We start from the raw sequence: 16,587 nt of genomic DNA, 5'->3' as shown, positions 1-16,587 counted from the left end.
TAGACAAATGTATTATATAGAGAGATAGACAGTATATGCTTAGCTTGAAGAACAGCTCGATAGATTATTTGATTCGATAGAGATATTTGATGTCCGATGTCATGTTCTGCTGAGGATGAATAATGAATATGAAACTGGAAGAAATTAACGAACTACATTGCAAAGAACAACATTTGTCTGTCCATCTGGAGATTTCCATGAAGATATTTCAGTTTTGACATTATTCTAATCTTCTTTGTTTATAGTATGTTACATTCTAACAGTTGGAACATGATTAACACATACACTACCGGTCAAAAGTTTTAGAACACCTACTCATTCAAGGGTTTTTCTTTATTTTTACTATTTTCTACATTATAGAATAATAGTGAAGACATCAAAACTATGAAATAACACATATGGAATCATGTAGTAACCAAAAAAGTGTTAAACAAATCAAAATATATCTTATATTTGAGATTCTTCAAATAGCCACCCTTTGCACACTATTGGCATTCTCTCAACCAGCTTCATGAGGAGGTCACCTGGAATGCATTTCAATTAACAGGTGTGCCTTGGTAAAAGTTAATTTGTGGAATGTGACAAGGTAGGGGTGGTATACAGAAGATAGCCCTATTTGGTAAAAGACCAAGTCCATATTATGGCAAGAACAGCTCAAATAAGCAAAGAGAAATGACAGTCCATCGTTAATTTAAGACATGAAGGTCAGTCAATACGGAACTTTGAGTGCAGTCGCAAAGACCATCAAGTGCTATGATGAAACTGGCTCTCATGAGGACCACCACAGGAACGGAAGACCCAGAGTTACCTCTGCTGCAGAGAATAAGTTCATTAGAGTTACCAGCCTCAGAAATTGCAACCCAAATAAATGCTTCACAGAGTTCAAGTAACAGACACATCTCAACATCAACTGTTCAGAGGAGCCTTCATGGTCGAATTGCTGCAAAGAAACCACTACTAAAGGACACCAATAATAAGAAGAGACTTGCTTGGTCCAAGAAACACATGCAATGGACATTAGACCGGTGGAAATGTGTCCTTTTGTCTGGAGTCCAAATTGGAGATTTTTGGTTCCAACCGCTGTGTCTTTGTGAGACACGTTGTGGGTGAACGGATGATCTCCGCATGTGTATTTCCCACGTAAAGCTTGCAGTAGGAGGCGTTATGGTGTGGGGGTGCTTTGCTGGTGACACTGTCTGTGATTTATTTAGAATTCTAGGCACACTTAACCAGTATGGCTACCACAGCATTCTGCAGCGATACGCCATCCCATCTGGTTTGGGCTTAGTGGGACAATCATTTGTTTTTCAACAAGACAATGACCCAACACACCTCCAGGCTGTGTAAGGGCTATTTGACCAAGAAGGAGAGTGATGGAGTGCTGCATCAGATGACCTGCCCTCCACAATCACCGACCTTAACCAAATTGAGATGGTTTGGGATGAGTCGGACCGCAGAGTGAAGGAAAAGCAGCCAACAAGTGCTCAGCATATGTGGGAACTGGTTGAGAGAATGCCAAGAGTGTGCAAAGCTGTCATCAAGGCAAAGGGTGGCTATTTGAAAAATCTCAAATACAAAATCTCATTGTATTATTCTACAATGTAAAAAATAGTACAAATAAAGAAAAACCTTTGAATGAGTAGGTGTGTCCAAACTTTTGACTGGTAGAGTACATACTGTATGTTTAGTATTCCATCCTGTATGTTTACTTCATACAATGCTAAAATGTAATGTATTTTAAGTTGGGCAGGATAACTCCTTAATTCATAGCATTTAGTTGAGTTAGTTCAGGGGTGGTCCTGGCAAAAACTGTTATATCCCAATAGTTGTATTGTGTCCATAGTAACACTGGCGCCAGAGACATATATTTAGACAGTTAGGTCAACTTTTGGAATATTGTTCTAATTCTAGACATTCAGTTCCACAGCTTTGTTTAAATATTATCCATTGTAATGTTAATAGGGAGCTAACATGGCTGCCATAGAATGTTGTAGTGTCAAAATGTAAATGCTTCCTAATGCAGAAACCACATTGGCCTAACTCTCTTAATATATGGCTCTGAGTGGCGCTAGCATAAATCAGCTCAGGGTAGACCAACCCACCAGGCTTCATGGATCTACTCCTTTTCCACCTCCCGCCAAAGGCACCCAAGAAGGCAAAGAAGAAGTCAGCGGAGGGAGCCAACTCTAATGTATTTTCTATCTTTGAGCAGTCTCAGATCCAGGAGTTCAAGGAGGTAAGGATCTGCCTCTCCCCTTATTACCATGATGACAGTCCATCAGTCCCCCTGCACCCCTTTCTGTCTGGGTCCTAGTGCATAACCCATTCTACCTCTACTGTACTGCTTGATTTACACTATAGGGCCAACCCGACCTGTACTCTGCTAGCGCAGACATTTTATTTTAATATTGTCCTTTCCAGCACAGTTCCAGCAACTATGGTGGATTTGTAACCAGGCCAGCACAGCTTGGCCCTATAGTAGTGTGAATCCAGCATCTCTGTAAGCCTGTAGGTTTACATGTCCCTCTGTCCATTGTCCACCTGTCTCTCTGCCCCAGCCATGAACCAGGCGTGTGGTATGAGCGGTGTCGCTCTTTCAATCACAGCCAGGCATTCAGGCCCTGTCATCAGTGATTAGCCAGGGCTGGGGATAGAATGGGAAGCATGCCCTGGCCTGGATGTCACTCTTAAACCCTGGGGAGTAACATCATATAAATACAGCAACTACGAATAAAGGCTTAGGAAAAATGTTCAGGGATCCATGTTCCAGAGAGCATCGATGGGATTGTTTTGACAAAGATTTATATACGAATCCCTCCTCTCTTTCTCATATTTGATATTTATTTAGATAGTTGGAAAGACAAAGGGAGAAAAGTAAGGGAGGAGAACCCCGTATTCTGGAATGGGGATAACGTGTGGGCTGAAGATGCCGGTGTTACCACTTTACTGAACTCTGGCACATAGACTGATTTGATATGCAGAGTGGCGCCATCTGTAGCCCATGGGATTTACTGTCACTCTCCTCCCAACACATACACACACAGACAAACTCTAGTTACTGGTATGAGTCTTCTCACAAGTCTCCCATTAAATGTTAACCCACCATGTTGACAGGCCTTCACCATCATGGACCAAAACCGAGATGGATTCATTGACAAAAACGACTTGAGGGACACCTTTGCTGCACTGGGTGGGTTGAAGATCTATTCTATTATTTATCTATTTGATCAGGTAGGTCAGTGAGAACTTATTCTCATTTACAATAACGACCTGGCCTAATGAAAGCAATGGTACTGACCCATGTCCATGTAACAGGCCGTCTCAACGTGAAGCAGGAGGAGATAGATGAGATGCTGAAAGAAGCGTCGGGCCCAGTCAACTTCACCGTCTTCCTCACCATGTTTGGAGAGAAGCTAAAAGGTGAGGTGTGCAAACAAGGGATGCGTTCAGTTGGTTAAACGTCCTGCTACATTTTGCAACAGTACTGAATGTCACTTTCTCCCAAAGGTTTACCAGATGATGTGCCTGAATCGTAATTTGACATTGTCCCTCCTTATTTCCGTATTGTAACTCCTGTCTATGTAATCCAAATGTCTGCCTACCCATCAATTTCATTCTAATTAGAGGTGTTCTCTGTGTAGGTGCTGATCCAGAGGAGACTATCCTCAACGCATTTAAAGTATTTGACCCTGAAGGAAAAGGAGTCCTGAGGAAGGACTTGTGAGTACCCAGTGTGTGTGTCCCTGTGTGTGTGTAAACGGGTCTATAGATTATAGGTTAATGTCCTAAACACCTTGTTCTTGCTCCTCTTCAGTGTGACCGAGATGCTGACGACACAGGCGGACAGATTCTCTCCTGAAGAGGTTAGAGCCCAACCAACATACCCTAAACACACTATAAGCTATAATCTGTATACTGTATACAAACACACACACACACACAAACACACACACACAAGCCCTGGACCCCTTGTACATACAACTATCTATCAACAGCAGACAAACTATTTTCATTAAACTCATAGCCACTCAATCAGTAACAACACAGTTCATATATAAATATGTTGCGTGTTGCTTAGAATCTGTTGTGATGTGTATGATGTGTCACTGATTGAGTCACTAAATCATCTTGATGGTTTTCTTAGATGGAGCAAATGTTTGGAGCCTTCCCACCAGACGTGGCAGGAAATGTAGACTACAAAAACCTTGTGCACATCATCACACACGGAGAAGAGAAGGACCAAGAGTAACTAACTCACTGCTCCTTTAGCGTGTCTGTCAAAGTGATAGAAATAGAAGCTCTCGACCCGAGAGACTCTAGAGCTTCTATTTCAATCCTCAAAACAGCTGTCGGCTGTCATCTATCATCTCCAGGCTCCACCCACGGTCCTGTGTGCTTTCCCCGCCCACTTACATCCTCAGATCAGGTGATGTGGACCACCCCGGAATAATTCACTGGCTCCTTTGTCTGTCAGTCACACTTCCCCACCCAGGTCGCCTATACCAAGAGACCATAGCTAGAGCCCCCACCACCTGCAGCCCCACCGTGGAAGAGGAGGGAAAGGACCAGAGGGAAACTCACTGGCCTCTACCTTCTACAAAAGGCTCAAGACACTTTTAAACTGGCCACCTTCTAAACTGGCCACCTGTGATGCATCTGCTTGTGTTTTCCCCTCATCGACAGTGGTTAAGCAAACTGTCAAGCCAAATGTGTGTAAATGGTCTGCTCAGACAAATGGTTGAATCCATATTCAATAGCTATTATACAATCTGATCACTTTTCAATAAATAATTGTAACTCGTGTCTTTTGTCAAGAGATCCTCAGTTTGTTACTTCTTGCACCTCTGATAATAAATGTTTATTTTGAAGCATCCCCTTAGAGAGCATAATATACAGTACCAGTCAAAAGTTTAGACACACCTACTCCTTCAAGGGTTTTTCTTTATTTTTACTATTTTCTACATTGTAGAATAATAGTGAAGACATCAAAACTATGAAATGACACATGGAATCATGTAGTAAACAAAAAAGTTTTAAACAAATCAAAATATATTTTAGATTTTAGATTCTTCAAAGTAGCCACCCTTTGCCTTGATGACAGCTTTGCACACTCTTGACATTCTCTCAACCAGCTTCATGAAGAATGCTTTTTCAACAGTCTTGAAGGAGTTCCTACATATGCTGAGCACTTGTTGGCTGTTTTTCCTTCACTCTGCGGTCCAACTCATCCCAAACCATCTCAATTGGGTTGAGGTCGGGTGATTGTGGAGGCCAGGTCATCTGATGCAGCACTCCATCACTCTCCTTCTTGGTCAAATAGCCCTTACACAGCCTGGAGGTGTGTTTTGGGTCATTGTCCTGTTGAAAAACAAATGATAGTCCCACTAAGCGCCTTACCAGATGGGATGGCGTATCGCTGCAGAATGCTGTGGTAGCCATGCTGGTTAAGTGTGCCTTGAATTCTAAATAAATCACTGACAGTGTCACCAGCAAAGCATCCCCACACCATCACACCATCTCCTCCATGCTTCATGGTGGGAACCACACATGCGGAGATCATCCGTTCACCTACTCTGCGTCTCACAAAGACACGGCGGTTGGAACCAAAAATCTAAAAATTGGACTCATCAGACCAAAGGACAGATTTCCACCGCTCTAATGTCCATTGCATGTGTTTCTTGGCCGAAGCAAGTCTCTTCTTCTTATTGGTGTCCTTTAGTAGTGGTTTCTTTGCAGCAAATCGACCATGAAGGCCTGATTCAAGCAGTCTCCTCTGAACAGTTGATGTTGAGATGTGTCTGTTACTTGAACTCTGTGAAGCATTTATTTGGGCTGCAATCTGAGGTGCAGTTAACTCTAATGAACTTATCCTCTGCAGCAGAGGTAACTCTGGGTCTTCCTTTCCTGTGGCGGTCCTCATGAGAGCCAGTTTCATTATAGCGCTTGATGGTTTTTGCGACTGCACTTGAAGAAACTTTCAAAGTTCTTGACATTTTCCGGATTGACTGACCTTCATGTCTTAAAGTAATGATGTACTGTTGTTTCTCTTTGCTTATTTGAGCTGTTCTTGCCATAATATGGACTTGGTATTTTACCAAATAGGGCCATCTTCTGTATACCACCCCTACTGATTGGCTCAAATGCATTAAGAAGGAAAGAAATTCCACAAATTAACTTTTAACAAGGCACACCTGTTAATTGAAATGAATTCCAGGTGACTACCTCATGAAGCTGGTTGAGAGAATGCCAAGAGTGTGCAAAGCTGTCATCAAGGCAAAGGGTGGCTATTTGAAGAATCTCAAATATAAAATATATTTTGATTTGTTTAACACTTTTTTGGTTACTACATGATTCCATATGTGTTATTTCATAGTTTTGATGTCTTCACTATTATTCTACAATGTAGAAAATAGTAAAAATAAAGAAAAACCCTTGAATGAGTAGGTGTGTCCAAACGTTTGACTGGTACTGTATATTCAATGTCCTTTGTTTACTTGATTGACTGATGACATACAGTGGTGTAAAGTACTTAAGTAAAAATACCTTAAACTACTACTTAAGTAGATTTTTGGGGTATCTGCACTTTGCTTTACAATTTATATTTTTGGCAACTTTTACTTTTACTTCACTACATTCCTAAAGAAAATAATGTACTTTTTACTCCATACATTTTCCCTGACACCCAAAAGTACTCGTTACATTTTGACAGGAAAATGGTCCAATTCACACACTTATCAAGAGAACATCCCTGGTCATCCTACTGCCTCTGATCTGGCCGACTCACTAAATATAAATGCTTAGTTTGTAAATGATGTCTGAGTGTTGGAGTGTGCCCCTGGCTATTGTTATTTTTATTTATTTTTAAGACCATTGTGCCGTCTGGTTTGCTTAATATAAGGAAGTTGAAATGATTTATACTTATACTTTTGATAGTAAAGTACATTTTAGCAATTCCATTTACTTTTGATATTTAAGTATATTTAAAACCAAATACTTTTAGACTTTTACTCAAGTAGTATTTTACTGGGTGACTTTCACTTTTACTTGAGTCATTTTCTATTAAGGTATCTTTACTTTTACTCAAGTATGACAATTGAGTACTTTTTCCACCTCTGATGACATATTGGAATGAATGTGATCTGCTAAAAGTGACATTCTGTATCAACTCAACAAACCAAGTCTATGTATCAATGGATGTATGCTTCCCTTAATTATTCAATTATTTTGCCCAAGTTGATCACATAACTGCTGCAGCCAAACTGTGTTGTAAATAAGTAATACACAAAATCCATACCTTTAATCTGTATGGTTTCATCACAAGCAAGAGAGTTTACATCAGGGGTTAATGACATTAGTATGGGTTGAAAATAGTATTAGGAGAATGCTGCTTGCTCACAAACAGCCCACGAGCAGAGTTTGTGAGGTTCAATTGATCTGTTCAGTGAGGGAGAGCTTTTCAACTGGTTTATAAACTGATTCAGGGTTTTAGTTTGGTTTTGGCAGCAGTCCTGCCCAGCAGCTGAAAGCATCATGGATCCCCTAAGACTAAGTTCTGTATTTAGAGAGGAGCAATGTGAGCCAGTGAGGTAGCAGAGATGGCCGTCTTCTGGCATCACACTGGTCTTCAAGGTACAGAGGGGCCTAACACTCTCCATCCAAACATGGGGTTTGGTTTGGAAAGACAAAGCCCCAGTGTTTATTTTAGTGCATGTGATGAGGTTACGGGGTAACGTTACACTGCATGATGCATCCCAAAGGCAGGGCAGACACTAAGCTGTCAGCCAGTGATCCCCGTAAAACCTGTTGTTACTCCACTGAGCTGGTGCCTGGCCATGCTGGGAGACCTTGACGCAGAGGTGCAAAGCCCTGAGCCACCCACCGTTTGTTATTTCATTGCCCAAAATGAAGCATCTTTCCTGGGGTGGGGGACTAGAGATAAGGGCCTAGATGAGCTGTGGTATTTCCTCCGACAATGGGAACAAACCTGTTCAAAAGCAGTGGTGTGTGTGTGTGTGTGTGTGTGGGGGGGGGGGGGGGCAACCAGGGTCAAAGGACACATAGAACAATGAACAGATTACTGAGACCAGGGACTAAAGCTAAATGCTGTAATGGTTTAATTGAGATTAAAACAACACAGTATGTGAGCACCATGTCATGTGAGAGTCAGAGGCTCCTGCTCAGGCAGACTTGGGGTTGAAGCCCACCTTCTTCTTTCCTCTCAAGGGGGCGGACGGGGCCTTGGGCACCTTACCCTGCTCAGTATGCATCACCCAGGGCAGCACCCGCTCACGTAGGGTCTGGAAGTCCAGAGGCTGCTCGCTGCCTGTAAGACACACCACACAAACACACAAAGTTAAGGGAGCACAACACCGACACACTCCACTTGAAGTATTAAAAGTAACTTGCGATTAGTGTTGACTTTAAGGACATTGTATTATTTCTTTGTACTCCCTGACGAAGGCCATGCAGCCGAAACGCGTCAGATTTTTTAAAAATCTTGTTTCTATTGAACATGCCATACTAATAAAGGCATTTTAATTAATTATATGAAGAGTGCCTTGGTCCTCCTTTCTTTTTGATGACCAATTCACCCCCTTGACCAAAGAGCACCTTCTGTCTACCAACATTTACTATTGTGTACCTTAGTAGCGCTTCCCTTCCTCCTCTTTACACTATAGTGTATTGTTTATTTATTTAACTAGGCAAGTCAATTAAGAACAAATTCTTATTTACAATGACGGCCCTTCCAAAAGGCAAAAGGCCTCCTGCGGGTACGGGGGCTGGGATTAAAATTAAAAATGTAGGACAAAACACAACACTACATAAAGAGAGACCTAAGACAACAACACAGAATGGCAGCAGCACATGACAACACAGCATGGTAGCAACACAACATGACAACAACACGGTAGCAACATAACATAGCAGCAGCACAACATGGTACAATATAGGGAAAAGGGTGCCATTTGGGTTGGAAGGCTCTACTGTACCAGTACTGACCCAGGCCCAACAGTGTTTCGGTGGTGCTGTCGTCGAAGGAGGGGGCCTCTGTGGCAGAGGGGGTCACGGCGGGCAGCAGGCTGTAGCTGACCAGCAGGGGGTTCTGAGGGGGCAGCTCCATCTCCTCAGCCTCCTTGTAGCTGCACTGGGACAGGATAATCAACAGCCGGTGAATCTCCTCCTCCAGGATACCTGTGGTGGTGCAGACAGGACGGGATGAGTGAGTGTCTATTGGTGAGTATGTGTCCCTCATTCTAGAAGTCTGAGTTCCATTTGTTCCATTTTTGCTTTGCCTGTGTGAGATACTGTGTGAGTGTTACATATACTGTACTGCCAATTTGGTTACACTTTATTTGATGGTACAGACATTACCAGGTATTTATTTAGAAATGGCATGGTAAAATGGTAATAACTTGAATATCTTGTTTGTGAGTTTTTCTTTGGGATTCATTAAAATCTTTGTTCTTATGAGTGCTTTAGCATTGCCAACAGCCTGAGAGAGAGGGGTTGTCCAACAATGTCCACCTACCAATAAACTGGGTGACGTTGTCATCAGTGACCTGAGCGCTGCAGCCCAGCTTGCCAGTGATAGGAGCAGAGTTACACTTCATCTTGTCAAACAGGTGGGCGATGGCCGTCTTATGCTGGTCCAAGAACTTCAGAACCACAGTGTACTGGCTCTCCAAATTATTGGCCAGGCCACGACGCTGCTCCAGCTCTCTCTGAGAGGGACCAGAGACAAAAAGGCAAAGTCAAAAGATGAAGGGGAAAACAGATTGATATAGGGGAGAGAAACTGATTGGCATGGTCAGACAGAGAAATACACAAGGAAGCACCAGCAGACCCATTAGAGCAGGGAAAAGTTGTGCAAAGTCAAACTAAAACTTCCTAAAAACAAAAACCTTACCTCCAGTTCCTTGAGCTGGCCCTGCCACTGTTGATCATACTGCTTGTTCTCCAGCTCAAAGCGCAGGATCTCAGTCTGTGAGGGAGAGAGCAGCAGAACACGGTCATATAACCTTGTCTAGTTTTATTTACATTTACATTTACGTCATTTAGCAGACGCTCTTATCCAGAGCGTTACAGTTAGTGAATTTTTTTTGTGTGTTTTTTTAATAATTGTTTTTATACTGGCCCCCCGTGGGAAACGAACCCACAACCCTGGCGTTGCAAACGCCATGCTCTATCAACAGAGCTACATCCCTGCCGGCCATTCCCTCCCCTACCCTGGACGACGCTGGGCCAATTGTGCGCCGCCCATGAGTCTCCCGGTCGCGGCCGGCTGCGACAGAGCCTGGATTCGAACCAGGATCTCTAGTGGCACAGTTAGCACTGCGATGCAGTTGTCTAGTTTTACAAGCTTACAACACATGAACTCCCATCCTGTGTTTGTGTGTGTACGTGCGTGTGCGTGCATGGCGTGTGTGCGAGCGAGCGTGTATGTGTGTGGACCCTGACCCTGAGCTTGTTGATGCGGTCCTTCAGCATGGTGCTATTGTTGTTCAGCTCGTTGATGTAGTTGAAGTAAGCAAAGCTCTTCTCCTCGTTCTCCACAAACGTCCTGCCGATCTGACGCAGGTCGCTGTCGCCGCTCACCTCCACGAGCAGCCGGTGCACAGCCTGGTACGTCTCCAGACTCTCTCCTCCCATTCGCTCACACTGAGCCTGCTCGGTCCCTGCACCAAGGACAAAACACTGCCATGAAGCATCGATCAATAAGGTTGATGTAGCTCGAGAAAGGCCTCTAGCCTCTAGGCTAAACAAGCAACCATTCAATTAACAACTGTAAGATGTATAATGTTAAGCATGATTCTAAAACGTACTTCTCTTTTTGGCATCTTCGTCCTCGCCCATGGGGACACTTTCCTTGGACTTTTTGACCATGAAACTGCGGAGTTTGAACTCGTGGTCGATGACCCTCTTCAGCTCAGTCATCTCAGTGTGGCAGAAAGATCTGTCCTTCTTTCTACGCTCCCTCACAGCTAGCATGCGGGCCAGGGCCTCGGACCTAGAACACACAAATACAGCCCACATTTTCTAAGCTGGGCAAGCGCAAGAACAGGCTTCTGCACACCACCAAACAGACACAGTGTTTGTAGCTCTGACCTCTGGTCGTAGGCGAGGACAGACTTCTCCACAAGGTCTTCCATGACGTTGTGCTGGGACTGTAGCTCTCTGCTCAGACGCTGGTACATAAGGGCGAAGGAGCACCTCTGGCGCCGCAGGTGGTCAATCTCATCACGCAATGCCTGGTTCTTGCACAGCAACTTGTCAAAGCTTTTAGTAGCCTGCAAAACCACAGGATAAGAACAATATAAAGATGATGCTCAAATCACCTCACACATTGCAAACTAGTTTGAACCAAATCAATTAGGAATTTAATACATTACACTGAACTGAACATAGTCTTAGCATGGCTTTGTACGCCTCGCTCTCTGCCAATCAGATTGCGTGTCCAGGAACAACCATTGTATAATGGAAATTACATTCTGGGTACATCTTACATATATAGAATCCTTTTATGTTGGTCATAACTGATTCATAGCAAACACACAACAAAAATCGAGAGTAAGTGAGGAATGGATGTAGGTTTGTGTGATTTTGTGAGTGTTGAATGTATGCCGCCACGGTTTTGTGATGTGTGATTGATTTGTGTGTGACTGTATAAATGTAAGATTGTTGAATGGATGTTGGATTCTGTGATGACTGCCAAACAAACCAAACAGTCAACAGTGTGAGTGTAGATCTAGGGTTGTGTGGTGATGATAGCAGTACCTGGTTTACGCGGTCCTCCATGATGCGGATGTGCTTCCTCTGATGAAGAGGTCTCTTGAGGGTGCAGATCCTACCACCCATCTCCTTCTTTCTCTGCAACAGCTTGGTCTGCATCGCCTTCATCTGCATGGGGAAGAGGGGATCAATAAAGTTGAGTTGTGTTGAGTTTAACTCTATTAATTATATTAATTGTCCAGCCCAAGAATTAGGCCTACATGTACTTATGTTTTTAGTTTTTAAACGTCTTTGAGATTATCTGTATAATGAAAAGTATATAAATAACTAAATATATTATTATTATTCACAAGTCAATACTTTGCAATTTTAGCAACAGTCAGTTAGCCAGTCATTTAGCAACAGTCATTCTAATTGGCCATACCGTACCTTGGTGTCCAGACTGGCAAGGTGTTCCTTCTTTTTTCGGATGGCAACCAGGTAACTGTCGTTGTCCACAAGGAGTCGCTGGTGTTGCTCGTGAAGGTCGTCAGTCTTTTTCGGATTTCTTTCGGGCATTATTTTGGCCTGTGTGACATTATTGGAAAATGCATCAAATGGTTATGCAGTCAGATTCAAAGGACCGACTTCGTTCTTGATTTTACTTGGTCAATAATTACCCTTACAAAAACAGATTGCAGTCAGAGTGCAGTATAACTGCAGCATGCTGGAAATATTGCGTCCAAAATAATACGTTTATTTTACTGCACTAATTTTGCAGTGTAACTGCAGTACACTGCAGTTATTCTGCAATTACTGCGTCAAAAATACCACAGTGGTCTCTAGTTAAAACTGCAATATTTTTTGTAAGGGTAATAGTTTCACACATGCGTAAATCAATTATTCGTTTCCAATAGGCCTACCAGGCTACAACAAATAATTTTCCAGATAGCACCACTTACCAGTTTCGGCCTAGGCCGTGTAGTCTTCGATATCTTAGTTGGTGAATTATTATTTTTAAACTTATCTCGCTGATGATTGGTATTTCACCAATGTCTCCACGGTTTTTTCAATTATATTGACAAGGCTAATGATACGTTATTGACTTTATAAAATAGAATGAAAGACAAATAAATTATGTGGATCTCACTTACTATTGTCGCTATAAAGAGTACCGTGATTTTTAGAACACATTTTAGAATTCTTAAATAATTCCATGATGATCACCTCTGACGCAATGTCAATTGTTCTATCATAGGTTGGCGGGAATGGTGAAACAAGATCGGGAACCTGTACATGGACTAGATGCAAAGGACTACAATTGATTTCAGTTTATAGATAGGTTATACATATCCAATAAAGAAACATTGGTTGTGTAAATTGGAATTGTGTGCGTGCCATTTAGCTTGCCAAATAAAGAGCTTCCCTCAGCCCAAAACAAGTGGTGGGGCTGCCATTTCGCTGAAAAACAAATCCCACGTTGTCGCTTTAATCAAAACATCCTTAATTGGCCCACTGCCGCTAGATGGCAGCCTATAGCTAAAAGTTAAAATGTAGCAGCCAGACTTTTCCTACTGGTAAATTTGGAGGCTCCAGGTGGGGGCGAGCTGCTTGTCCCCATGACTGCATTTTATTGTTGAGTGTAGCAGGCAAGCAGCTAACTGAAAACTTCTGTACTGCATTCAGATTACTGGCGTTTCTCTGTAGAAGCCACAGTGTAGGTAGAGCTACCAACAATCGAATCTAAGGACAACCGGCCCGGTTCGTAGTGTAGAACCGACTCCTTCTGCTACCACTATGGATGATTTAGGTAAGTTCGCGTGGTGTTATTTCCTAGCTAACAGTAGAGCGTCCGAATTGTTCCCACTCTTTCGTACTGCCAAATTACCTGCATAGCGCTCGTTCCTCAGCGCACAACATCAGGTATGTTGTGCTAGCTGTTGCTAACTATAGCACAGGACCACAAATGTCGCTAACGTTATAGAGCCAGTTATTATCCAGCTAGCCTGCTACACAGCGTGGGAATCGGCAGGTTGGAGGTTCTGAAAACGGGATCTTTGCCTTGGCGTCGAGAGGGAGGAATATAGACAGCTAGTTCCCGTGATTATTGTTAAATCTGTTGCTACCCAATAAGCATGGATACTTTGCAATACACCAACATTGGTTTTCAATAACACATTTGCTCTGTGTTAGCAATGTGTGCACATCCAGCTAAATGAATCCGGCAGGGATTCAATCGATGCCGCCTCTCGTTTTTAACCGCTCGATTGTAGTCGTCCCAGATCTGTTGACTTGTATCTCAACTTTTTAATTAGCTGCTACATGACAGATTGACAATTTGTATCGAGCCTGTATGCAGTTTTGCCGCGTACATTGCTTATGGAAAATGCTACTAAATTGATGACAGCGACCATGCATGCACACTTATGGAGCGATTTCAGTGCCAACAGAAACTGTATTTGAATTCAATATTTTTCAATTTGTATTTAGATATTGAATTTTAATGTAATATTTTTGAATTTGTAATGCACAAATTGAATCATTGAATTCATAAATTGAACTTGTATTTCATGATTTGAAACTGAATTGAATGCATATTTCATTGTTTTAAAATTAAATTAAATACTGGTATTCAATATTGATATATTCAGTTTCAATATGGTATATATTGCATTCATTGTCTGTATCAAGTTTTCAAACTATAATTTAAAGTTGACCAAAGTTTCATATATTAAGCTTCTCAGATTCGTTCAGATTGTTTTCAAATTCAGTTCTCTAAATTCAGATTCAAAACCAGAGACAACATCCTGGTACTTTGCCAGCAAGGAATGGTAGAAGAGAACAGAGAATGAAACCCGCTCTGTGTTAAACAGGTTTCTGAAGCCAATGTGGCATGTTGAATGTATTTTCTTCCTATAAATTTGGCTCAAGTGCTTGAACTGTTGGCTACAAGCTAATATGATCCCATTACTGAAAGCTTCAGTTCCCCTCTATGGACATATTAGAAGGGCGTTTGACAAAAACAGCTATTTGGCCCCCATTATGAAATAGATGAATAGCCCTTCTAAGGAAAAGCTTTTCCACTCCCTAATTAATCTTGCTCTTGTGACTGACTTGGTGTGAACCAGGTCTCCTGCAAATCAAATCAAATGTATTGGTCACATACACATGGTTAGCAGATGTTATTGCGAATGTAGCTAAATGCTTGTGCTTCTAGTTCCGACAGTGCAATAATGTCTAGCAAGTAATATCTAACAGTTCCGCAACAAATATCTAATACACACAAATCTAAGTAAAGGAATGGAATAATAATATATCAATATATGGATGAGCAATGTCATTGTCAGAGCGGCATAGGCTAAGATGCAATAGATAGTATAGAATACAGTATATACATATGAGATGGGTAATGAAAGATATGTAAACATTATTACGATAGTATAAATACAGTATATACATATGAGACGAGTAATGCAAGATATGTAAACATTATTAAAGTGACTAGTGTTCCATTTATTAAAGTGGCCAGTGATTTTCAAGTCTGTATGTAGGCAGCAGCCTCTCTGTGCTAGTGATGGCTGTTTAACAGTCTGATGGCCTTGAGATAGAAGCTGTTTTTCAGTCTCTCGGTCCCAGCTTTGATGCACCTGTACTGACCTCGCCTTCTGGATGATAGCGGGGTGAACAGGCAGTGGCTCGGGTGGTAGTTGTCCTTGATGATCTTTTTGGCCTTCCTGTGACATCGGGTGCTGTAGGTGTCCTGGAGGGCAGGTAGTTTGCCCCCGGTGATGCGTTGTGCAGACCGCACCACCCTCTGGAGAGCCCTGCGGTTGTGGGTGGTGCAGTTGACGTACCAGGCAGTGATACAGCCCGACAGGATGCTCTCAATGTCACAAGACTGTGATACTCCCCTTAGCTAAAGCCCATAGGGATGGTCCAGGACGCTAACAAGTCTCCAGCAAGGTTACTCATCAAAAGCGCGTGGACCTCGGTTACATTTCACCCCCCTTTAACCTCATACTTAGAGATCACGGTTCCAACTCAGCCCTCCTGCACAACAACAACACTTTCTATGACAAACAGAAGGATCCGTGCACCCCATTTAATGAGTGCAACATTTTACATTTACATCATTTAGCAGATGCTCTTATCCAGAGCGACTTACAGTAGTGAGTGCATACATTTTCATACTTTTTTCGTACTAGTCCCCCATGGGAATCAAACCCACAACCCTGGTGTTGCAAGCGCCATGCTCTACCAACTGAGCTATACGGGACCATGAGGTGGTTTGATGATCCATGCATGTGATGAGCAACCTTATTGCCTGAGACCTGAAGACGTGTTAGTTTGACTGATGTCTCCTGTGTGCGGGACAATGTAATTTTCAGGTCTCGGACAAGTTACTCGCTCAGCTCAACCGCTGGGGTCACTGAGGGGTAAATCTAGCAGATGGGGATCTGTGAAACTCACTCATCAGCCTGAAGTGCCACCCCTTTTCAATTGAAGAAGGCATTTTTCAATAGTACGGTGGGTTGGAACACTTCAGGAGGGCGGTCACGTGGGTTTTCGAGGCAGAGGTCCTGAGTTTGAGGCTCGATATGAGCTGAATCAGGGGGAAGTGGTACTCGCTAAGCAAGCAGCGTATCATCTTTTACAATGACTTCCTGATCTCATCCCTATGGGCTTTAGCTAAGTGAACTAACACATTCTTGTGACATGCAGGAGACCCGGTTCGAAACCAAGTCAGTCACAAGAGAATAACTATGACAGGGCTATTCAACTACTGTATATTGCTAAGAGGGCTAAATTGCTGTTTTTGTCACACTCCCTTCTGCACATCCTGTGAGCATCATAGAGGGGAACAGAAGGCATGACCAT

General features: G+C 42.6%; 3 protein-coding genes across 3 annotated transcripts in view; 2 read left to right on the top strand and 1 right to left on the bottom strand.

The window, feature by feature from the left end:
• Positions 1–3,126: 3,126 nt before the first annotated feature.
• Positions 3,127–4,249, top strand: LOC311133555 (myosin regulatory light chain 2, ventricular/cardiac muscle isoform; the record flags this gene model as incomplete). Its single annotated transcript, XM_084167060.1, has 5 exons — positions 3,127–3,190; positions 3,316–3,420; positions 3,642–3,720; positions 3,815–3,863; positions 4,145–4,249. 5 exons carry the CDS (start codon positions 3,127–3,129, stop codon positions 4,247–4,249), a joined length of 402 nt encoding a protein of 133 aa, XP_084023186.1.
• Positions 4,250–8,177: 3,928 nt separating this feature from the next.
• Positions 8,178–12,288, bottom strand: LOC311133149 (coiled-coil domain-containing protein 63-like; the record flags this gene model as incomplete). The annotated part of the gene is made up of 9 exons (XM_084166590.1): positions 8,178–8,319; positions 8,997–9,192; positions 9,530–9,722; positions 9,908–9,982; positions 10,459–10,676; positions 10,824–11,008; positions 11,107–11,288; positions 11,776–11,898; positions 12,160–12,288. The coding sequence occupies 9 exons, from the start codon at positions 12,286–12,288 to the stop codon at positions 8,178–8,180; spliced, it is 1,443 nt and encodes a 480-aa protein (XP_084022716.1).
• Positions 12,289–13,362: 1,074 nt separating this feature from the next.
• Positions 13,363–16,587, top strand: part of LOC311133119 (paxillin-like) — a gene marked incomplete at its 3' end in the record, with an annotated part of 51,169 nt that continues 47,944 nt past the window's right edge. Inside the window, exon 1 of the mRNA XM_084166554.1 lies at positions 13,363–13,519. Coding sequence (XP_084022680.1) covers positions 13,507–13,519 — 13 coding nt within the window. The 5' untranslated portion in view covers positions 13,363–13,506. The remainder of the gene's footprint in view (positions 13,520–16,587) is intronic.

This window comes from Coregonus lavaretus (assembly GCF_964263955.1).
Source record: "Coregonus lavaretus genome assembly, chromosome: 8".
Classification (NCBI taxonomy): Eukaryota; Metazoa; Chordata; class Actinopteri; order Salmoniformes; family Salmonidae; genus Coregonus; species Coregonus lavaretus.
Note: the sequence above shows the minus strand (reverse complement) of the source record. Positions and strands in the feature narration are given on the sequence as shown.